Here is a 24,978-nt window from a genome sequence, read left to right as displayed (position 1 = left end):
AGCACTTCTTACCTGCTCTGCGCCAGAATTTCATATGTTTAATTCCAACTGTAATTAATTTATCAGGCACATAAGGGTTCATCTTTACAACAAAAATCTTATCTTTACTTCCTCTGAAATAAATATTAAAATGTTTTAATTCTGAAGAGAAACATCTCCTACAATCACCTTTTGCCTAATACATACCCATCTTGATTCTCCATTACTAAATATTTGGCCCATGTCCTTCTCAGGTTTGGGATAAGTAATCATACACTTGTACATTTGTTATTTTGTCATTATTTTAATATATTAACTTTTCAACAAAATCTCAACACAATCTCAAAAGACAGGAAGTGAGACCTGAACTCATTTGGATAGCACCTACTGCACCCTCTTTATACTACACATGGGAAGTGTTATTGAGTTAAGGAATCATTTTTTATAATACTTTGTTAAATCTTAATTATAACTTCTCTAAATATAGTTTATTTTAAACCATTTTGCTATTTTTTAAATTTTTGTTTATTTTTGCACAGAAGGACTGGGTTTTAGATCAGAGGTGCAGGAGGGGGAGAGGATTCACCAGAAAGAGAGTGGGGAGAAGAACAGGGGATCCACTGCAATACACTGCTGAGGGGAGCAGTGGGTGAGACAGAAGAGGTCTGCTATGCCATATGGGTTAGCTCCCTGGCTGGAGACTGAACCCAGGCCTTAGTGCTGACAGTGGTGAGATTCAACCCCTAGGCCACCAGGGAGGCCCCTCTCAAACTATTTTATATTTCTACACTGTCTATATATTCTGAAAAAAGCATGCAACTATATATTTTTTTCCTTCTTTAAAACTATTATTTCTTGTTGAGATAATACTGGTTTACAGCACTGGGTAAGATTTTTTTTAAAAGATTTATTTATTTATACAAGAACTGGGGTACAGGCCAGATGCGGGGGAGGTGAGAGGATTCACCAGAGACAGAGCGGGGAACTGAACAGGCAGACTGAGTGAAATACACTGCTGAGGGGAGCAGCGGGTGAGACTGGAGAGGTCTGCCATGCCATGTGGGACCCTCCCTGGCTGGCCGCGATCAAACAGGCACTGCAGAGGCTGCGGACAGCTTCACAGCATGGTGCTCAACCACCTTTGCCAGCAGGGGAGGTCCCCACTGGGTAAGATTTAGAGGAAAAGATTGACACCAATTCAGAAGTAATAACTATACCACACACCTACCACCAAAGCACCGATAACCCCCCCACCACAGTTCTCTGGGCCCTCTCAAACTTTGCCTCCCAACCTTCTCCTCCTCTCCATTATGATAAGCAAAATAAGTCAGAAGGAGAAAGACAACTACTGGATGATTTAACTCATGTGGAATGTAGAGAAACAAAGCAAAACAGTCAAACATTTAGAGTTAGCATCTCATTTTAAAAAGTAAAAGTTAAAAAAACTAGTCTCTGACACTGTCAACTATTCTCTCCTTTAAAGCAATTAATACTTACTGTTATAAAAATATTATATACCCATTGTAGAAAATAAAAAATTTAACAGAAAATAGCCTGTAATTTCTTTTATGACATTTGTGTGTATCTTTCACTCAAATATATAAGCTATTTATCATGCTGTTTATCTGCTTAATTCAATTTACCTTCAAATAGAGATTTTAGATAACAGCTATTTCCAATGTAGTATTATAGTTACTATAAAAAGTGGGTTTACAAAGAACAAACCTACAAATGAGTCCTGAAATCATTTGCTTTTTTACCATGATTATACCACTTACACAATGGTAATAAAGATGGCATGTTTGCTTGATTTCAAAACTGTGATAAACAACTTTAAAGTCTAAAGTAATTCCAGTATTGTGCCAATGTTATATCAAGTTTTGTTCTTACCTTGCTATTGAAAGTTTCTCTCCTTTCTTCCAGTCCCACAGGACAATACTGTGGCTCTCATCTATTCCAACTGAAGCCAGACGTTTCCCATCCGCTATGAAAATTAGACAGATACACTGACCATTAACATTCAGAAGGCAAAAAACATTCAATAGGTATTTTAAAATCACACCACCATATTAAAAATTTTATAATATTAGATGTTAAGTATGGTTACTGCTGTAAGAACCATAATTTATAAGGAAGAACAGCTTCTCAAAGCATTTGAACATATCTGCATTCTCTGACCTCATTTCTGTCCACCAGTTAGAAAGGGAGGAAGGGAGGAAGATAAGAGTGTAAGAGATTGAAAAATTAGGAGAAAAAACTAAGGAAAAGGATTTCTTTCACTTAGATTCATCGTAAGAACTCTACTCTGATATAAGAACTCAATGACTCTGAAAAGTTATTCAAATGAAAAAGATGTAGGTTACAACGACCCGATGTCATTAATGATATTTTCATAAACGTCAATTTTTTAAAAAAAATTTATTTATTTATGCATACAAGAGCTGGGGTGTAGGCCAGAGGTACAGGGAGGTGAGAGGATTCACCAGAGACAGAGTGGGGAGCAGAATAGACAGATCGACTGAAATACACTGCTGAGGAGAGCAGCGGGGAAACAAGAGGTCTGCTGCACCATGTAGGTCAGCTCCCTGGCCAGGGATCAAACTCATGCTGCAATGGCGTGGATTGCTTCACAGTGCTGAGACTTAATCCCTTGTGCCACCAGGGAGGCCCAAGGTCAAATATTTTAGATGTTACTGTTGTTAAGCAACAATAAATACGTTAGACAATAGAATGATTAAACATTAAAATAACTAAGTTAAGTCAGTCATGCTAACAAGTATGCACACACTGACAGGCTGTAAAGCTCAAGGTATAATAAACTTACTCTGCCACATGTTTTGCAAACCTCATTTAGTTCATTATTACAAATAGTGGTATTTTTCTATGGATCCCTTTAGTTTGCCATTAACTTTCTTATTCTGACTTTTAGCAGATCCTTGATTGCATATACACATTTCCTGTCCTCCAAACTGCTACAGATAATTCACTGTAACATTCATTAGATCAGGAGGCAGTACTAACTTACTTTCTTAATATAAAATTTTCTATAAATGGTATTTTCCTATCCACAACCTAGCTTTCACTGTATCAGTAAACTTTTGAATGTACAGCAGCGTTAACATGATCTGAAATTATTTTGATATAACAGTTTTGAACTGCAACTTCATAGAAATACAATAAACAAATATATCAATTATCACTTCTTTATTGCTTAGCATTTCTTAGCTTTTACCCTTAACATTTCAAAGTTTACTCTGTGGCTTAAAACATTAAGTGAGATCAGAGTTTATCGAAAATGGGAGAGACATAAACTGATGGCAATTTTTTATTTTTATAGGAACATTTATTTTAATGGGTATTAAAAATTAGTCATTAAATTATAATACACATGCCAGCATATCCACATTTTGACAGTTATGATTGGTTAGGAACAGTATGCATATATAATGAAAATTGTGTAGGTCATAGCTAAGTGACAAGCTAGGCAACACTGAGGTAGACTAAAATGCTATGGATTAACTCTAGATTTTCATCACTGTTATGAGACAGAAAACAGTCTTACCTGAGAAGTCAACAGCACAGACACCATATTGGTGATACCCTTTTAATATTGACAAGGGTTTAATGGTCTCTGTATCCCATATGTGAATTGAGGGGTCCCTACCTACCTAAAGTAGAAGGAATTAAAAAAGTCATTTTATATCATTAAATTATGTATTTTCCTATTTACTGAAAGAAAATGGGATTTTACAGTCTTTGTCTTATTTGCTATGGATATTCACCAAATAAAAAATACAAGGTAGACTATTCATGTGACATTTTTTTCTTATAGTTGTTTAAAAGATAATGAGACTAGCCTCAGTGTTTCTAGGAATGATCTAGAATTCTGTGATCCTAAATTTTACCCTATACTTCACCAGCAAAGAAAATACTCACTGAGCACCTATTGTTGGTAGTGTCATCATGCTAGATAAAATACAATTAGCATTCAGGTAAATTTTGCAGACTCACTGGGCAAATAAGGTATTTTCAATTAAATAAGAACATCTGGTAAGATATGCTTAATGAGAATGAAAAGGTTGTAGAGAAAAATTTCATGGAAGAGGTAATACTTGAGATGGTCTTCAGAAAGTGCAGGTCTTGGATAAAGAGAGATGCAAACAAGCACATCCTAGGCTAAGATAATGGTATAAACAAATTTACAATGGAAATAAAACACCAAGCATGTAAACCAGATTCTGAAGAGATAATTTTACTGTAGCACTCTGTCACTTACCTTTTAACTTGATTTCTGTTGTGTAGTTTACCTATCACACAGGTAACCTATCAATTCTTATTTTTTTTTTAATTGAGGTAACATGGTTTACAACACTGAGTGTGATGCAGAGGTATAGGATCACACCTTTAGGATGTTTGGCACTATACCACACCTACCACCAAGGCACCCTTAGCCACCACTGTCCACTGGGTCCCCTCTATACTTTGCTCTCCATCGTCCCCTTCCCCCTCTTGTAGCCCCAATTCTAACATCTTATTTCTGGAGTACACTTTTGGTAATCATTTTCTTTATAAAATAGAGATATAATAGGTTTGCCTACAAAGGCAACTCCTGAAACAATTCATATAGCCGTCAATTACTAATTGAGTGGTTTTATACAACAAACAACACTGTAATCAGCCAATATTTTGCTGGAGAGGCACTCAGAGGTAAAATGCTTCATGTTACATTTTAATGAGTTTAGACATTTAGACAAACATCCAGAATGAGTGTGTACAAAGGCAAGAAGATGTCTTACTTGATGTTCCTAGCACATTCCTATATATAGCATGTGCTCTATGAATAGTTTTGAATGGATGAAGAAAGGAAGGAGAAAAGTGAGGGATAAAAGGAAAGAAAGTGAAAGAAGAAGGAAGGAAGGGGGGAGGGACTGGAAGAAAAGGGAGCTTTCCCCTCGTGCAGGAGGCTATACTGGATGACTCGTTGCCCAGCCACCGTCAATATATCCTAGATGGTACATTTACATAATTTTAAAACCAGGCAGACGAAGCGCTTTAGGTTTTTATCACTTGCTAGCTGAGAGATCTTTTAACAAATTATTTGTTTCTTGAAACCTTGTGAACTGTGGGAATTCCACTCTCATAGAGGTGAGAACAAAATAGACATTCAGAAACAAGTGCTTACATATAGTAAGAATTTATAAATATCACTCCTTCCCTTCCCTCTGTAAGAATACCCATACAGAGGTATTCGAAGACTTTTCTCAGTATTTTCTATTTTAATATTTCTGTTTTCTACTTTGCTAAACCTCAATAAATTGCCAGGATGTTTGTTAAATAAAAATATTGTTTGTCATAGAACATATGTTAGATAACTTGACCTAAGAAACCGTTTCTGTATTGGTTTTCTATAACTTTTATTCACGAGTTTAAAAAAATCTACTATTATTTTGAGACAAAGAAGGTGGAGTTCCCCCAAATGAAAATAATAAATCTATAAGGAAAACTGTAGGAAAAAAGTTGGGGTAAATTTTATTTGTAACAGGAAGTTAAAATTCCATTAAAAAGAAGTCTCTATTCTTTATTTCCTAGAGTACAAAATATATATACATGGATTAATCTAACTTTAAACCCAAAGGTATAACCTATCTGACCTGTTGGGACATACCTGGCCTGTTGCCACGTAGTCTTTCAAAGGATGAATAGCTAGGCAGAGAATATCATCATCATGCCCCAGGTAAAAGCGCTGTGTGTTCTGTTGTCGATTATAAATGACACCCACTGCTGCCACATGGTACACAATTTCACCAATTTGAGTATAAAACAGGTTACTTCGACAATCATAACCTCTGTAACTAAATATAAAAAAAACTTACAAAATTAATTTTGGCCATTTACAAGAATACCAAACAAGAAATAAAACACAAATGGCTCCAATTCCATAAACTTTTATGAGCCGTTCTGATTACAAATAGCTAAATCCAAGTAAGCTATTTGTGAAAACTGCAATCTAAGCTATTTGTGAAAACAGCAAGGTACAAAGATGCATAAATATTACACTATTATGTACACAAGTATAATGCTAAATTTGTGTACCATAAAATGAAAATAATTTTTTGTTTCACTTAGAAGTGAAATAGTATAGAAAATAATATGTTTAGATTTGCTTATACATTTGTATTCCTGACACTAAGTAACATGATTACCTTTGGAAGAGGGAATGCTGAATGGGAAGGTACAGGTTGGAGGATTTTTTAAGTATACCCTTCTATTCATGCTGGTGAACCATGAAAATATAATATTACCAAAAATGTTGAACAACATCTAAAAAACACTCCAAAGTAGCTGAATATTCTCAAAATGGTCAACATTTTAACAGTGACCTCTTCGTGCTTCAAAGATAAAACAAAACTATGCAGAGGTGATGCCTATTTTAACACTGGGAGAAAAATACTTCTACTAAGTGGATCTTTTTTCAAATTATTAAAAACATTATCAGTCAGGTAAGAAAATGATTTCCTGGTGAAAGAGTCAGATTGGAAAACTTGTTGTTGCCAGGATGAAATGTGAAATCTGTATTGCCAGATGGTCTAAGAAAACTCATAAACTGTATTTGATTGAAATTAAAATAAGGCAAAATGTTCTCAGGTCAAAGGCCAACACAAATCATCCCAAATTAGATAAATCAGATTATTAATTAAGATGACAATCTCTCTCATTTTACCTATTTTCATTTGTTGACAGAGATCCATTTCTATAATACTAAAATTTCTTTAGAAAGATTAATTTAATAAACACTTATAGTGTTTATTATGTGCAAGACAACATTCTAAGTAACCACAAGTATTGACATATTCACTCCTCATTCAAAGCTGGTGAAGTAGGGACTATTATCTCCATTTCACAGATGAAAAAAACAGAAGCAGCGAGCAATTAAGTGACTGGCTCAAAGTCACACAACTAGTCTATGTGAACCAAAACTCAGACACATGAATGAAAAATAGTCACTTTATACCCGTGAACAAAGTGTAATCGAATACTATTTCCTGGAGCCTGTTCTTTTCTTTTAGAAGTACCACCTTTCTGTTTCTCTTTGCATTGTTCTTTAAGCTGAGGTAGATCTTCTTTGTAAACCTTTAGACACAAAAGTAGAAATGGTCTTAGAATATATATTAATAAAGGTATTCCCAGATTCCCAGATAAACAGTGTGGTCACTATTGGTCATTAAAGTTTAACAACTGTTTAAATAGAAAGGTACTTTGTGAAATTTACTTCCTTGGAAACAAACAAACTAATGCATATTTCCTATCTATCACACAAACTCAAATTTAGTGTTCCAGGAAATTTTTATACTTCATAAGGGGATATTTTCATGGGAATAAATGGGAGTGTACTGTGATATAACTACAAGCAGATATAATACAGGCACTTAGCATATCAAGTTCTGGTTGTAAAAGAACATTTTATATAGTGTACTTTAACTCTTAAAGGGAGTTATACCTGAACCAATGCATTCTCCTTCTATTATCTTAATTATGATCAAAGGGGTAAGATATTCAGTTAATAATTTACCGACTCAACAAAACAAGTTCTGGCTGTAAAAGAACATTTTACACAGTGTACTTTACCTCTTAAAGGGGGGAAATGAATAGCCAGCCATACATGTCTGGGAAAATTAAAAAGGACAAAAGATGACAATAGATGACTAAACAACAGGGAGAAAGAGAAGAAACTAGACTTTTTTCAGGGAAAAAATATGTGGTACTAGAAATTACCTGCCGACGGTAGGTAAGCTGTGTCTCTTGCTCAATTTCAGAATCCAGTTCTGGAACATCAGACAGATCTGAATCTGATTCATCACTATTAGAGTCAGCCAAACTTTCTGTAATTTTTAAAAATAAGTTTTTACTTCTTTAGAGAAAATTCATGTTTAAAGCAGCACTGAGAAATAAACGATTGAGGTGACTGTGCCAATTGACACAGAGAAAAAGTCACAGGACAATCAAATGAAATCACCTATTCAAGTGACACTTAGTCAGTAAACTCTACCACAGATTATCTTCCTCTCCACTCACTGTAAACTCAGGAGCTCCTTTAAATCCCTTAACATAAAAAATATCTGGAAAACAAGATATAGATGGAACAGATGAACTGACATAATCTTAAGAAACCTAATACCCATTTTCCAGAGTACACACTATTTTGCTAACATAACTATTTCTTCATTATCATTTGATAGATCAAAAGGCAACCAAAAGTAATTTGTACTTCATGGTATGTAACCATTTACATTAAACATACAGCCTAATATTTTAAGATTTCCACTAATAATAAACTATACTGTTAACTTATGAGGCTACATTACATGTCAATAGCAAAATTGTTATTTTGGGGTTACTGGAGACTTACTTGACAGAGAAATTTTCTAGGCAGTGTACTACTCACCTTGGGGTGCTATGTGAAGAGCATCTTTTAGTTTTCTTTCAGGAATAAATTTCCACTGAAAGACAGAGTGATCTGCTCCACCAATAGAAATAACCCATTGATAATCATGTGACCATCTGACATTAGTTACATGAGCTGAATGGCCAATATATTTTTTAAACTTGGCCCCTATAACAACAACAACAACAAAATCTTTAAATTAATAAATGCCAACACACAAAAATATCACTTCAAACAGTATCTATACCTGAACCAATGCATTCTCCTTTTATTATCTTAATTATGATCAAAGGGGTAAGATATTCAGTTAATAATTTACCGACTCAACAAGTGAGTTTACATCAACATATACAAATCTTTGTTCTACTAATTCACAATATAATTTAGTAGGAACCAAGGGCCATAAGGGTTTATTTTACTGCTTTGACAAAAGCATGTAGTCACAAGAGGATCAAATTGTTTTCATATTAAGATTTTTAAACGTTTCACCTGAGGCCTTTGGTCGTAAATAAAATTCAACCACTCTACCCTCATTATTTTCAGCACAAGAAGCCAGAGGATTCTTTTAAAATTTAAGTCATCAATAAAAAAAATAGCAAACCAAATACGGCAACATATAAAGGATTACATAACATGAGCAAGTGGGATTATCCCAAGGATACAACTTTCATAATTGTAATGGGCTTATTCAACTTCTGTGTCTTCTTGGTTTAGCCCTGGTAAACTATACTGTTCTACAAATCTGTTCATATTTAGGATCAAACTATTTTAGCTGCTCCCACAGTTACCTTTTATTAAATTGCATTTTGTTTATCTAACAAAGTATGGTACCTGCTAGAGGTGCTGATCATCTAAAATACACACTCAAATGTCCTCATATAAGATTCCATACCACAGGAGAGAATTCCTTGAGAATTAAATGTCAGAATAACTTTGCTTCCCCTGAATAGGGGAAGTATGCTTTTTAAGATAAAATAAGTATGCTTTTTAAGATAAAATGAAAATTATCTTGTGACTTGTTCCCTTTTATTTATGGTTTTCAGAAATTCAGACTCAATTTTGATGTTTGATAACTACCATATTCTTTACCTATTTTTAATGAGGTGCTTCTATTTAAGAAATTAATTTAGTATCTATGAACTTGTTATAAGCCTACTTAAATACTTTATCGAACAAGGCATGGAATAAATGACTAATACTGCATTTCATTTACTTATCCTCAGGTCTATGAAAAAAAATACTAATTGCTTTTGAAGAGATCTAAGAAAAATAGATGATATATAAAATATGTAGAAAATGATCAATGATAAGATCCCTTAGTTTTCTTGCACCCCACTATTACAGAAATAAACAAATATTTAAAGGATATATGTTAAAAATATAAGCAAAACCACCACTCACACATGAAAGTCAACCAACAAATCAATAGTTCCAAACTGTGTCCTGAACTTGTACATTAGCTATGTCATCAGAGTTGTTAAGAAAAAAACATAAGAAACATGTTTCCTAAAAGTTAACAAGTTAAATGACTGAAAATAAGAAGTCATAAAAAAGTGTATCATTTCTTCTGACTATATGAAGAAATTCTGGAAGCAGGGAAATTATGACTTTACAAAAAGAAAGAAGTATAATATTAGCTCAAATTCATAATACACGAATTTAAAAATCACTTTCTAATAAAAACTTCATGATCAAAACAAATGTAACACATGACAAGAAGTTTTGCATTAACAAAATAGAATCAGTCAACTCTGTTCATTTTTGTGAAATCCCTTATAATCACTACTCATATTTTAAAAAATAAAAACCCTTTTATTTATCTGAAGACTAATTTTCTGCAAGCCCTTAAAAAATTTTTTAATGGACAGGTTATTTAATAATACATTGAAAGAAAAAATACCTTTTCTTAAACAAGGATATCGGAATAACTTTACAATTCCATAGTCATCAGCTGTAACTAAAACTTGGCCAACATAGTTTCCATCAACTGAATTTATGTCATTGATATCTGAATACTTGGGCCAGATTCCATTTACTTCAAGGCCTGAAACACACGTCCATGAAGCCCAATGAACACATTTTATTTCTTCTTTATTTGTCACTTCTTTTCCTCCTAAAAATAAATCATAGTCTTAGTTTAAGAAGCTACTTCATTTGATTTTTTAATTAAGCATAAATTATAACATGGTAGACTCCAAAATTTAAATATCTTCCTACCCCTGTTAAAGGAGAATACATGGAAAGGTAAATGAGTATGGTAAAGAGAAGAGAAAGTTAAATGCAAGGAATTTAAAAAAAAAAAAAGCTATTAACAAAATTATTCAGAGACACAGATTTGAGTATGACATAGCTTACTTAAGAAGGTTTCCAATGTGGAGTAAACTGAATCCTATTAAACTTAAGCTACAGATTAATTACAATACGGTAAATTATAAGAAAGGTAAAGTTACAAGAAAGTACCAAATTGGGTATGAAAGAAGAAACCTAAGAAGTTGAGGAGAGAGAGAACTGAAAAGGACCAGAAAGGAAGAATGAGTGGGGACTAGTACCTTTTATATTAGAGAAAAGGTCTCAGTCAGTCTTCATTAGATACAGAATTTTAATGAAAAACTTTTGGAAACATGCATTAATTTAATCATGCAGTTAGTCTTATTAAATAAGTTCTTAGAAAATAGTGACTAATTCACTAAGTATCATACTAAATAAAGAATTGAGAGTTACTATTTTGATGATTCTGTTTTTATTACTGTTTTAAAATCTTTGATGAGATGTTTGTTTTTCAATTGTAGTTTCAAATTTATATTATTATTTGGAAAGTTTATTTAGGTAATCACTGAAAAAAGCAACTTTTGATCACACTTTTATAGCAATTATATTCAGTCAATTAAATGGCATTTTCACTTCTAATATATACTCGCTTTAACCACATACTACTCATATGGAACAAAATTCAACATGAAGTAGTTCTATTCTACAACCTCCAAAGAAAGCAGTTTTAATTAGGAACTAATAGATTTTCAATATAATAGTGCAGCCTTACAGAAAAGATCACAATGCCCAAAACATTAGCTGAGAGTTTGATTTTCTATACTTAACTTACACTCTGTTCCCAGAGAAGTTTGAAAATATTTCACAGGCACTAAAAAATCCATAGATAATATAAAATTTATTAGAAATATTTACCTGGCATCCTATAAAAAAGTCTTTTACCATGTCCATCATTTGTTTGTAAATATCTACTATCTGAGGACCAGTCCAGATGAGTGATGAAACTAAGTGATCCAACACATTCCCCCAATTTTTTATAACGCTGAGCAACTCCATAAATATCAACTGAACTGTCATTACATCCAACAGCAAGGTATGTTCCATCTGGTGAATATTTTAACTCATGAATTGCTTCCTTCCTATCTTTAATATGTACAACTTCTGTCATATCTCTAAAAAGAAAAAAACATTAGAACATATGAAAAAAGTCACTACAGAATTAGCTCAGTTTTCAAGTGAGGTTTTATCAAATTTTTATAAATCATAAAATAAATATAAATGAAACAGTACTAATTCAGGAATTATTAATTATTTTACTAAACAGAATTATATGATCCTAAAATATGCTGAGAAAAATACAGAATTTCAGTTTATAACTTAAGAACTTTAGAGACTCAAATTGAATTTCTGGAGTTATGCAATAAAGTCAAAGACTTTTATGATGAATTTCCTTATAAGTAATGAGTTTATGAAAAATGTATAATTATAAGCACCACGATTTACAAATAGGTTTTTGTAGTGAGCCAAATGTGCAAAATTACATTCAGGAAATGAGGAACTGATTTAGATTACTTCAATAATACATTTGAGTGTATATCTTTATATAGCTACAACTAGTTATTTCTTTGACCTTTCAATTCTTCCCAATCAGGAACCATATCAAGCAGAAGTTAAACCTTTTTTTTTTCCAATGATGTCTTATAAAAGAGTTTTCAAAATAATACAGGTAGTATTGGTTACAGCCATGTAAATGGATAAGCTGTTTAATATCATTGAGTTCCCAAAGTTGTGAAGTTGGTAGTAAGGGGGTAGGGAGTGGTGGGGAGAAAGGGCAGGAAGAAATGAGAAATTCTATTTCCACTTAGTACTAGAGACTTTTTTCCCACAAAAATTTTGCATCACTACCTGAAATTCATCAAATAGTAAATTTCAGAGACAAACGTATATTTCCCAATTTTTAAAATTTCTTTTTTCAATTGAAGCACACTACATTATAACATTATATAATGTGTTTATCATCAAGAATCAACACAATAAACTAATTTGCCATTAAAAGTCCAACTTCATCCCTTCATTACACCATTGTCCCATTTTCTCAGTTTACCCACCCTCCTCCTCCGCTTCCCTTCTGGTAACTACTAAAGTTTTAGAGGGACAATTTAGAGCAATCAAACTTAAATTTCTTTATGTAACACTTAATACTAGTTTAACTTTGTTCTAGGCACTAGGGATACAAGCACCCCTTCTTCTGTGAGATATAAATTTTATGATTGATACAATGTGGTTGAGCGCTCAAATGGTTTGCATGACTTTCTAGAAGATAGTAAGGGAACAAGGAAGAATGACATCTATTTTGAGCATAAAACCTGAGGAGTCAGCTAGGTATAAAAAGGGCGGGAAGATTTTCCAGGAAGAAGATACAGCATGAACACAAGCATAGAAGAAGGCAGGTATATAGCACATTAGAAACATAGTAGATGACATAATGCGAGCACCAGAATGAGTGGGTAATGATTGATGGGTTAAAGAAATAAAATGGAAGACAACATGTAAGGGAGCGGATATGTTGCCAACAAGTTTGGATCTGGTGTTAATCATAAGGAAAGAACGGGAAATCAACCCGTTAATTTAAAACGGTGATCAAATTAAAAAAACCCACAAAACACTATATTCTAAAAAAGATTTTCTGGCTGACTTATTTGCCTTAGAACCTTCAACTTGCAAGGTCCCCTTCCAAGCACAGACTTGTGTAGCTGCCTCTACCTTTCCCTTCTCTCCTTCAAGTTTTAATTAAATCTACATGTTTAATTTCCCTTTGCTCTATTATCTATCTTTCCATCCATTCTCCTATTCATCTATTTATATCTATGTGGGGTAAGATTTTTAAGAAAACAAAAAGAAAGCTCTCCTGACTGCCTGTGACTTTGGGGGTGTCTCTTTTTCTTTCTCTTTTCCTAGTAAACCTGTCCTTTTTAAAATGTTAAAAACCAAACCAAACCAAAAAAAACAACCAAAGCATTATTTGATAGCTTTACTTTTTATGTCTCCTTTATTAAAATAGCAATTCTCACCTTACAAACATCAATTAGAATGCCCTTGGAAAATTCTCCAGAATTATTTTGGTGTTTTTTTTTTTTTTATAGCTTTTTTGTTCCAGAGACTTAATGCTGCCATTTTTTAAGTGACTGTTGAGGTAACATTAGTTATATCACTGTGTAGTTTCCAGATATACACTTCTCACCTCGGCAACTGTATACATGTCACCTCCTGCCCATCATCAACCAATCAACTCCCTCTATTTCCTGCTCCTTCCTTCCCCTCTGGTAACCATCATTCTTTTGTCAAAGTTTAAAGGTTTGTTTTTGTTTTGTTAGTTCAATTGCTTTTTTTTCTTTATACACCACAAATGAGGGAAATCATATAGCATTTGTCTTTCTCCTGATTTGTGTCACTTAGTATAGTCTTTGGTTCCATGCATCTTGCTACAAATGGCAAGACTTCACCTATTTTCTGGCTGAGTAGTATTCCATTGTGTATATATACATCTTCTTTATCTAATCATTTGTTGTTAGGCACTTGGATTGTTTCTGTATCATGGTATTGTGAACAATACTGCAATAAACATTTATCTTTTTTATTTAGGGTTTTCATATTCCTTGGTACAAACCCAGAAACAGGATTACTGGATCATATGGTAGTTTTATTTTCTGAGAAATCTCCATTATGTTTTCCATAGGGGCTATACCAACTGACTTCCCCACCAACAGTGCCTAAAGGGCTCCACTTTCTTTACCAACTGTTCCCAATTAAGGAGAAACAAGTTTGGCTTATGTTCCAGATTGTCTCTTGCTTTCTGCCATCATGTCCCTGCCTACCAACACATGAGCCATCATGCTCCTGTGTGCGTGTGCACATGCATACACACACATACACTATAAAAACAGTGATAGGGACAGAGATTCTGACTGACTGATGATTTTGTAATATGCAAATATCATTTCAACATTATTGATTACATGACTATCTTCTCTCATGAAGTTTATTTGATAAACTTGTGGGAAAGAAAACTGTTAAACGAACATTTATTAAAAACATTCTGAATTAAGTCTTCTGACTTAATTCAATATGATTTCTATGGTTTCTTTAAGAAGCAGAGGGAAGCCTGCGGCTAGGAATACTCATACTCATACTCATTAGCATGTTACACCTTTGTAAAGAAATACAGTTTTCATCAGAGTATATAAGAGAACCGTCCCCAGCAGAAGGAGTTAGCAGAGACAGATTAAAGGAAAGAGAATTTAAACTTCATTTTGATGAATTAGTGGGATTTAGCTCAGCATAAGGTAGGAAGTGGGAGGAAAAGGAACCATAGTCCAGCAGAGATAACAGTATGTGAAAAAGCTCATGGCAAGAGAAATTATTCAAGCTTAGCTTGTGGAAGCCAGTGTAATTGTAATGACACAAGCAAAGGAGGCTTTGGTGTGCAATGAATTTAATGAAGGAAGCTGAGGGAAAACCATAAAAGAAACACATACATAATGCTAAGATTTTTAGTCCTAATTAGTAAGTTTAAATTAGGGTAGGATGAATCAGATCACTCATTTGGTTTGATCATAAAAAAAAAATTGAAGAATTATAATAGTAGAATCAAGACCAGTTAGAAGGCTACTACAGATGGTGGGCTCAGACTTCAGAAAGAAGTAAATGATTATATATATATGCAATTATATATTATAGTCTATACTTACTATAGTATGAAATACAAAGTATACATTAAAGATATTGTAAATCTAGTTGTACTCACAACCATTCATTTAAATGCTCCAGGCAAGCAAAATCAACGAGAGAGAGGTATTGAGGATGTCCTAGGTTTTTAAACAAGAACTTGGACAATGATGTCACTCATTAGGACAGATCTGTTTGGGAGGGAGAACCTTGAGTTGGACATAGTAAAATGAACTGGAGATGTCTTTGAGACATTCATGAGATATTAAATAAGCAGCTGGATGTGCATGTTGGAGTTTAAGAAGAGATCAGGGCTAGAGCTATGCATCAGAGATCATCAGGCTAGAGACAAGATAGGATTACTAGAGAGAAAAATACAGAGTAAAAATAGCAGAAAGTTTGAGCTTTGAGGTTCTCCAACATACACTGAAAGGCAAAAAATAATAATAATAATAATTACCCTATGAAGAGAGTGGGGCTAGAGACGTAGGCTGAAAAGAGAAAAAGAATTAATGCCCCCAAACCAGGAAAAAGAATGTTTTGAGAAGGAACAAGTGGTTAAGAGGGTTAAATATTGCTAAGAATCAAGCTAAATGAGAACTGAAAAATGTCTCCTAGTAGTAACAGAAGGTAATATCAGTGAGGGTTTTTCATTGTAAACATATGAAGGAAAACGCTAAAATGGAATGGGGTAGGAAGTTGATAAATTAAAAGAATGTAAATAGTCAGTATGGGGGAATTTTACTGGGAAAGAGGAGAGTAGCAATGTGATTACAGAGGTAGGAACTTTATCAGCATGTTTTAATAGTACTTTTGGGAGGGGGTAACAAAGAATCTTTGATGTGAAAAAATAAAGGACATATACAAAGAGTTTTTTCCAAGCCAGGAAAGAACTTTTGAAATAGTATTCCTAAGAAATGGAGCAGACAAAATATAAAGAGATTGATTTAAAAAAAAATAAATGAATGTGGCTATATAAAAGCTATCCTAATTCTTCTAAAGTTGATATAACTTTCTGACATTGTCAGGAAGAGGCAAATGGCTAGCCACTTGTAGAATTTAAAATGGCAAAGTTAATGTTTTCATAAATAAAGTCTACCACATACCCTGAAGAACACCCTATGTCCTTCAGCATAATTTACTAACGGTGCTTATCAAACTCTTCCACTGAGGTCTCCCTAACTATTCCTAAGAATGAGTAAGTGCCTCTGAGTAGTTTGGCACCGATAATACCATATACCCCCCTACAAGTCAAAGTTCCATACATACACACTATGTTATTTTCTAATATGAAAAATATTTGCAATTTTTCATTTGCCTCCACAATATTTTCTTTTAATATAAAATTTTATCAGAAGGAAAAAGCTGTTTTAAGAAGTAATCTGATTTTACCTGGGCACATTACCTTATACCTCAATTTAAGAATCAGTGTGTTAGATTCTAATTTGTACAGTTTCCTTCAACCACACCATAATCACTCCTTGTGAGGATACTATAGTACTGTCATTCTTTTGAATCCTGCTTTATAACATGGAGAATATATGCAGCAAACCAAGAAGAAATAGTGACCAGGTAAACTAACAAGAATTAAGAGTATTTCGTGAGTTAGAGTTCTGTGGTTAAACTACAAAGGCAATCAATATAGTAATAATAACTATCCCAAAAATCCAATCAGCAACGTTGACTCAATTGCTAACATACTGACTTATTAGAGATAACTCATTCGCCAGTTTCTTGCTTACAATAATTATAAGGGCAAGTAAATGCATAATTTTCTTAATCATTATTTTTAATACACACCAGATGAATGACAGGGATCCTTAAGGTGTTTTACATGCATTTTCAATTCTTGGCAGCATGACAATGTAAACGTAATTAACACCACTAAACTTTACACAAAATCAAGAAGAAAGAAATGAATTAAAGGTTTCTGCATTGGCAGTTGGTGAATGGTACTACCATTTACTAAGCTGGCAAAAAAAAAAAAAAAAGATTTCATAAATACTCATCCTTCTGAACATGCATGGATCTATATCAAATCTTTTTTTTTTAAGATTTTTTTTTTTATTTATACAAGAACTGGGGTACAGGCCGATGTGCAGGAGGGTGAGAGGATTCTCCAGAAACAGAGTGGGGAACAGAACAGGCAGACTGACAGAACTACACTGCTGAGGGGAGCAGCAGGTGAGACAAGAGGTCTGCCACGCCATGTGGGTTGCTCCCCAGCCAGCTGGGATCGAACCTGTGCTGCAGAGACTGCGCACAGCTTCACAGCACTGTGCTCAACCGCCTGCACCACCAGGGAGGCCCCTCTATCAAATCTTTTAATGGCTGCATAGAGTTCAAGTGAACATACAATGTCTATAATCCAACACAAGATGTTAACTGCTTTAACAAATTCTTTAAAATTTTCTAACTACTCTGGGATGCAGGCATTTCCCCCCCAAAGCATAAGGTTGCTAATAACAACTACAAACCATTCACCACAACTGTTAAGCCCGGAGGTCCTTCCCAATTTCCATGGCAGAGGCCATTACTAAAAATTAATACTATTAAGGAATGGAAGTTAGGACCCAAATTTATATCTCAAAATTTTAGCCATTAATCTTTTAATCATGTTCCCAAAGTCAAAGTTTTTTTTGGGTTAATTTTCTATTAAAGTGATTTTTATAAACATATTTTTTAAAAATTTTTATTTATTTATGCATACAAGAACTGGGCTGTGTACAGGCCAGATGTGCAGGGGGTGGGGGGTTAGAGGATTCACCAAATACAGAGTGGGGAACAGAACAGGAGGAATGACTGAAATACACTGCTGAGGGGAGCAGTGGGCGAGTCAGGAAAGGTCTGCTACGCCATGTGGGTTGCTCCCTGGCCAGCCGGGGATCAAACTTGTGCTGCAGAGGCTGTGGACTGTTTTCCTAGTTCGGTGCTGAACCCCTTGCGCCACCAGGGAGGCCCCTTTATAAACATATAACTATTGAAATTAGTATCTGAATATATATATTAAAAATGAAGCGATCAAAAGGAATTAGGTGAAAACAATGAGTATTACATATTCTATCTCAAAAAATTATTCACTTCTCTTTCTACCTTAATGCCATACCTTACTCTAAGTACAGTGAATGAGCCATCCTTCATTCCAAGGGCAAGGTGGATTCCATCTACATTCACAGCTGCACAACGGATTGGTTCTTCCATGTTACACCTTGCTATTAGTGCATGGTCTACTAGGCTCCATATCCTGTGACATTTAATTAAAGTAAAAAAAGTTAACTAATGTTTGCTTAAAAATGGTACACTTTTTTTTTAAAAAAAAGAAATCCTATGGATGAAGAATATTTAATTAAAATAATATTTCAGTAAAACAGTTTCAGATATTTTAACTGTATCCTTTGTGGCAAGAAATTATTATCTATGAAAATAAGAATACAGCTCATGCTTCATTATGATTAAAATGAAGTTGAATCTTTTTAAAACAGTGTAAATGACATTCATTTTGTCATGCATTCATTTCATAGGCAGATGATTTCTACCCCAATTAAAGGGGATATATATACATAAAATTTTTCAAGAATAGCATTCAAGAATATGTAAATTCAGTCTTATGCTAGAAATCTACAACAGGTTAGTAGAGTTAAGTACAAGTAGGTAGAAAATACCCATTGTTTTAAAATTATGAATTGTGCTTCTAAATAACCTAAAGGACAATGGCAAAATCCTAATGAAAAATAGTCAATATTTTGAAATTGAAAACTGTTTCATATCAAAATGTGTGGGGTATCTCTGAAATAGTACAAGTTTAAATATAGGACAAAAACAAAGGATATAACTTAGTAAACAAGAATCTATCCCAGGAGATTAGAAATAGATGGGCAAAACTAAGGAGATTTTTAAAAATGTTCTTTATAGCAGTATTTTTAAAAAATGTTATTTTAGAAAAAAATTATTTATTAATTTTATGTCCATATTTGCTAAATTTGTTTTAATTACAATAATTTCTCTGTATTTTTCCTTTTGATTTTCTTTTTTTTTTAAAGATTTATTTATTTTATACAAGAACTGGGGTACAGGTTAGAAGCTAGGGAGGGTGAGAGAATTCACCAGAGCCAGAGCGGGGAGCAGAACTGGCACACTGAGCGAAGACGATGCTGAGGGGAGCAGCGGGCGAGGCAGGAGAGGTCTGCTACGTCATGTGGGGCTCTCCCTGGCTGGTGGGGAATCGAACCGGTGCTGCAGAGGCTGCGGACAGCTTCGCAGCCGGGCCGCTCAACCGCTGCACCACCAGTGAGGCCCTCCTTTTGATTTTCTATATATACAAGCATCACACCTGCAAATGACAGCTGTCTTCCTTTCCAATGCAAATATCCATATATATCCCTATATGAATATAGTATTACACCTTATATTTACATATATTTAGATAGATGTGCATGTAAATATCCCTCTCTAAATATTAATATACCTCTAGGGATATATATATATATGTGTATATATATATACACACACATATATATGAATCTTACTATGCTGACAAAAACTTCTAGTTCATAGCTGAATATATACTGGTGAAGGTAGGTATCATCTTCCTGATTTCAAAGGAAAACTTTCAGTGTTTTACATCAAATATGATATTTATTGAAGAGTATATGTTCTACAGGGGTCAGCAAATCACAGCCTGGGCTTTCTGCCTATTTTTATTATTATTTTTTAAAGATTTATTTATTTATGCATACAAGAACTGGGGTACAGGTCAGAGGTAAAGGGGGGGTTGAGAAGATTCACCAAAGACAGAGTGGGGAGTAGAACAGGTAGATGGACTCAAATACACTGCTAAGGGGAGCAGCAGGCGAGTCAGGAGAGGTCTGTTACGCCAGTCAGGAAAGGTCTGCTACGCCATGTGGGTCACCTCTGTGGCTGGGGATTGAACACGTGCTACAGTGGCTGCAGATAGCTTCAGACCCACTGCCTATTTTTATACAGTCTGCAAGCTAAGAATGCTATTTTTTAATTGGTGAAAAAAATATTAAAAGACCAATACTTTGAGAAAATAATATGACGTTTAAATTTCAGGGTCCATAAAATTAATTTATATGGGAACACAGCCACACTTGTTTCTTTACATACTGTGTATGGCGGCTTTCACAGAGGCAGAGTTGGGTAGTTGCAAACATGAGCGAATGTGAGGCTCACATCACTTTGCACTTCTTTGGAACACCACAAATTGTAGCAACATAGAGACAACTTGGCAAAATTTTGAGTGCTACATGTTTTTCATACAGTGAAATTTTATTTTTTTTTCAGTACATACTCATAGTGTCAAAACAAAAATAGAGGAGAAAAGTGAACTGTGAATGTTACATTTTTAAGGCTTAGTGGATTATGTTGCCATTGAATTAGATAGTTAATTCAGTGATACTATAGCTACCCAAAAAAATACAAATATACATTTATATTTCTAGACTAAGCACACAATATTTTTGTTTGATTTTTTTATTTGCTTTTTAAAATTTTCCTATATTGTTGCTTATTTTTGTACAGTAATTGAGTCCTTCAGTCATGTGTAGTCCGTCAGTCATGTAAATCTCCCACCACCACACCATCTGTGAACCATCACCATAGGCCTTTGAAACACACAATCTTTTTAACTCACAAGAGAGCAATGGTCAGAAAAATTAAAATACCTCTTTCGCAGTAGAATTTCTTTACAAATTAAAAAATTAAAATGTGGTTTCAACAAAAGCTTCTGAGAAGTTCATTTGTTAGCCAAGCAAGGAAAACTGTTTATTGGTAATGGATTAACTGAATCATTTTGGACTGCAGCAGTTAAAGAAATGTGTCTAAGAAAATAAATTTGGTTAAGACTATTAGCCTTTCAGTGAGAACACATGTTCAATGTGTTGAAGGTTTTAGGAACAATACCAACAGTTAATTAAAAAACAAGGCAAATGATTTTGAGTGGTTTTTCTTGAATCTCGATAAGTCAACAGCTGTTACCAATACTACTCAGTTTTTGTTTTCTTCAGGAGCCAATGCCAAGTCTGCAGTGATGAAAGATGAGCGTCTATGAGTGATGTATATGAAACAACTGCAGGCTAGAGTACTTACAAAGGCATTGAGAAAGCACTAATCCAATACAATATAAAGTTGGCATCAGAGGGTAGTAAAAAAAAAGGACAAATTTACAAATCTTATGGAAATGAAGGTATTTAAAGTCTATGGTTATTCATGTTTATTCTTTAGCAAGTATTCTGTAAAAAAAAAAAAAATTGAACCATGGGGTTTTTGAATCAATAGCACTAATAGTGAACTACATTTGCTTTTGTAGATTTAACCACTGTCAGTCCTGTGAGTTTTTGTCAGGAAAAGAAGCAGATAATCCTGACTTGTCTAGCTCACAGTGAGTTTCCTTCTGGGCAGAAATGGGGCATCTCCACACCATAAAACAGCAGCACAATAATGGCATGAACGACTAACATACCACTTGAAAAATCAGCAGCAATCTGGAAAGAATTAAGTGCATCCCACCTCAGTTCTTACACAAAATTTTACGGGTTAGGAATTAAACACAAAAAATTAAAATAAAAGAATATATTGGAAAACTTTTTAAGCTTGGGGAAGAGTTATCTATGATAGAAACTCAGACATTATAACAGAAAATACTGATAAATTCAGCTGCACAAAATAAGTAACAACAAACTGATGCATGACAATAAACAATCTCTGCAAAGTAAAAAAGCAAGTAACAAATTGGTGAAAGTTACTTGCAACTTATAAACACTTAATATCCACAATATATACAGAGAACTGTTAAAAATAATGTAAGATCTATAACCCTATGGAAAATATGGCAAGAAATGTGACTAGATCATGGAAAGGATTCTAGGGAATTAATTATTGTAAAAACTAGTAAATGGGAAAGAACTAGGGACTCTTGTTTTTCCTCTACAAATTGAATCCAGGATAACCAGAGTTCATGAGGAGACATTCTCTATAAAGTAATATTTCCAGAAAGAAATATGGTAGTTAACAGAATGATGAATGATAAAGCCATAATAACTACCATTTGAAATGCTTAATAAAATAACAGATCTCTCAGTATGTATTCTCAATAGGGGCAATGCTGTCTCAGGGCGATTAAAAAAATAGTTCTTAGAGATGAAAATATTAATTATTAAAATGGTGTGTGACTCTTTAAAGAGACATGGTACAAAAAAATAGATATACAGTTTTTGTGGTGGTAAAGTTTTATTGGGGGGGGAATGGGATTAAGGGGGAAAGTGCCTAAAAAAATCTCAGAATTTAAAAAATTTTAAAACATGAGTAAACAATTACAATGTATGGACTTTAACTGATCCTAATTCTAAGAAGCAAAAGGAATGGTGTGTGATGAAAATACTTTGGGGATATCTAGAGTTACCTTTTGAAACACAAATGGAAAATATGTACAGATGAAATGGGGGGGGTGGAAGGATGAAAAAGTGGTAAAATTATCTTAACTCCTATCACTGACCAGTAGTTCTCAAACTTTAGTGTACACCATTGAAACTTGGGGCTTGTTAAACCACAAATTGATGAATTTCTGATATTAGGTTTTAAATAAGGCATGAGAAAAGGCATAGAAAAGGAAATACAGTAATTTTCCAAATGTATGAAAACATACTCAATAGCCTTCAATATGAGAGAAAGGCATGTTTTCAACACAAATGATATCATTTTTCAAATTCTAGGTAATAGTCTGGCAAGAGTATGAGACAACAAGTACTATTATAGCTTACTGATGTGATAGAGAGGTAAATTTTTATCACCACTGTGTAAGGCATTATCAAAATTTAAAATGCATATATCCTTTAAATAAAGAAAACTTATCATAGGAGATAGAAGTATTTACACATGTACAAAAATGGCATAGGTATAAGGATAATCATTGTAAGAACTGCATTTATAATAGCACAAAACTGGAAGAACCTAAACTCCCACTAATAATAAATTAGTTGATAAATTACAACAAACCCAAGCAGTAGAATATTGTAAAGCTGTTTAAAGGGTGGCAGTAGCTCTGCACATCCTGACATGGAACAAACTCCAGTTTTCATTTTTAAGAGAAAAACACAAATCTTATAATTGTTAATTCTATTAACTCTAAGTACTATTAGTTATGTTCTTTGTTATACCACAACCTAATAAAATTAAAATCTAAGACTTCTTTTTACTTTTTAAAAGTTTCATATATTTTTTATATTATTCTTGTACAATGTATGCTTTCTCCTCTCAGGTGTAGTCCCCGTGAAATTTCCACCACCAATTCATGAGAATTTTAAGTTTTTCTTATGTTTATCTAAGGATAAATTCTAGCCTATGCAGCTACTTTATGATCCGCTTACCTGACTGAACGGTCATCACTTCCAGTCACCGCCAAGGGCTTAGTAGGATGGACAGCAAGTGCCCAAAGTTCACCTTCACAATGCCCTTGCATAATTAGGAAAGGTTTATTTCTTTCATGCACCACAATTTCAAAAATTTCGCTGTCCTGTGTTCCAACTAGAATGTGGTCACCTCGCCAACAAACACTTCTCACAGACAAACCTAGTCAAAAGTGAATCGTATTTAACATCACCTCCGTAATATAATGTCAATCTCCCTATATCAATAATGTCTATACCTTTTATGTAAAATATATCTGCAAGTCTTTGTCAATGATCCATATTGTTTTCTACGTGGAATTATATTTCCCTCTTTGCATATACCTAATTTCTTCCCATCTTTTAAGACATACACTCTTCTTCCTTGTTAAACAATCTCAGTGATAATCTGACCACTTTCTCAGCCAAAGTTTTATATTAGTGGTCTGCATCAATCAAAAAAGTAATTATCCTTAATAGAATTACTTTTCTCTTGCAATCTGACTTTTCATGTGTCTGTATTTCACTTCTTTGGTCTGCTCATAAAATCATTAAGAGAAACTTCTGCTTTTTCTGTGTACTCCACAGACCTTCTGCAACCTCAGAAAAGCTAGTGTTTTTCTCATCTATATAATCAGACCACATAAAGGTACTGTGTACCTCACAAGGTGACTGTCAGGATCAAATAAGAAAAGTAAATTATTTTGTAAATTATAAAGTACAATAATATTCAGCAAATAAATGAAAATGCTGTAACAATTAACATTTACTTGATTATTATGTGCCAGACTTTGCTAAACAGTTTACACATATTAACTTCTTTAATTCGATGTGATTGTTATTTTATCGCTTCACTTTACAGATGAGGTTAATTAGGTAGCCCACTGTGATACACTTATTAAAACATGGTTTAAACACACACCAACAAAGCTTCCAGTCCTACTCTTTATATTGCCACACTTGTGAACAATATGTGTATTTTTATAGTGAAAGATTTTGTCTTAACACATCCATTTTCTAAAATTTCAAGAAAAAAATATCTTGATTGATGATAAATTAGGATGAATAAAAAACATCTACATGGACTTAAATCATCCTGAACAAAAGTCCCCTCAACCCTCGAACTTTGTTTTCAGTGGTTTATTTGCTAAGTAGTTACTT

At 33.7% G+C, this 24,978-nt stretch overlaps 1 protein-coding gene across 2 annotated transcripts in view; it reads right to left on the bottom strand.

The window, feature by feature from the left end:
• EML5 (EMAP like 5) overlaps positions 1–24,978 on the bottom strand; it is a gene marked incomplete at both ends in the record, with an annotated part of 117,208 nt that overhangs the window by 61,872 nt on the left and 30,358 nt on the right. For both annotated transcript variants that reach the window (XM_084240585.1, XM_084240586.1), the window contains 11 exons: positions 13–113; positions 1,870–1,963; positions 3,542–3,647; positions 5,645–5,831; positions 6,992–7,110; positions 7,753–7,859; positions 8,423–8,590; positions 10,323–10,535; positions 11,606–11,862; positions 18,522–18,659; positions 23,800–24,001. In XM_084240585.1, coding sequence (XP_084096711.1) covers positions 13–113; positions 1,870–1,963; positions 3,542–3,647; positions 5,645–5,831; positions 6,992–7,110; positions 7,753–7,859; positions 8,423–8,590; positions 10,323–10,535; positions 11,606–11,862; positions 18,522–18,659; positions 23,800–24,001 — 1,692 coding nt within the window. The remainder of the gene's footprint in view (positions 1–12; positions 114–1,869; positions 1,964–3,541; positions 3,648–5,644; positions 5,832–6,991; positions 7,111–7,752; positions 7,860–8,422; positions 8,591–10,322; positions 10,536–11,605; positions 11,863–18,521; positions 18,660–23,799; positions 24,002–24,978) is intronic.

This window comes from Talpa europaea (genome assembly GCF_964194135.1).
Source record: "Talpa europaea genome assembly, chromosome: 8".
Taxonomy (NCBI): domain Eukaryota; kingdom Metazoa; phylum Chordata; class Mammalia; order Eulipotyphla; family Talpidae; genus Talpa; species Talpa europaea.
Note: the sequence above shows the minus strand (reverse complement) of the source record. Positions and strands in the feature narration are given on the sequence as shown.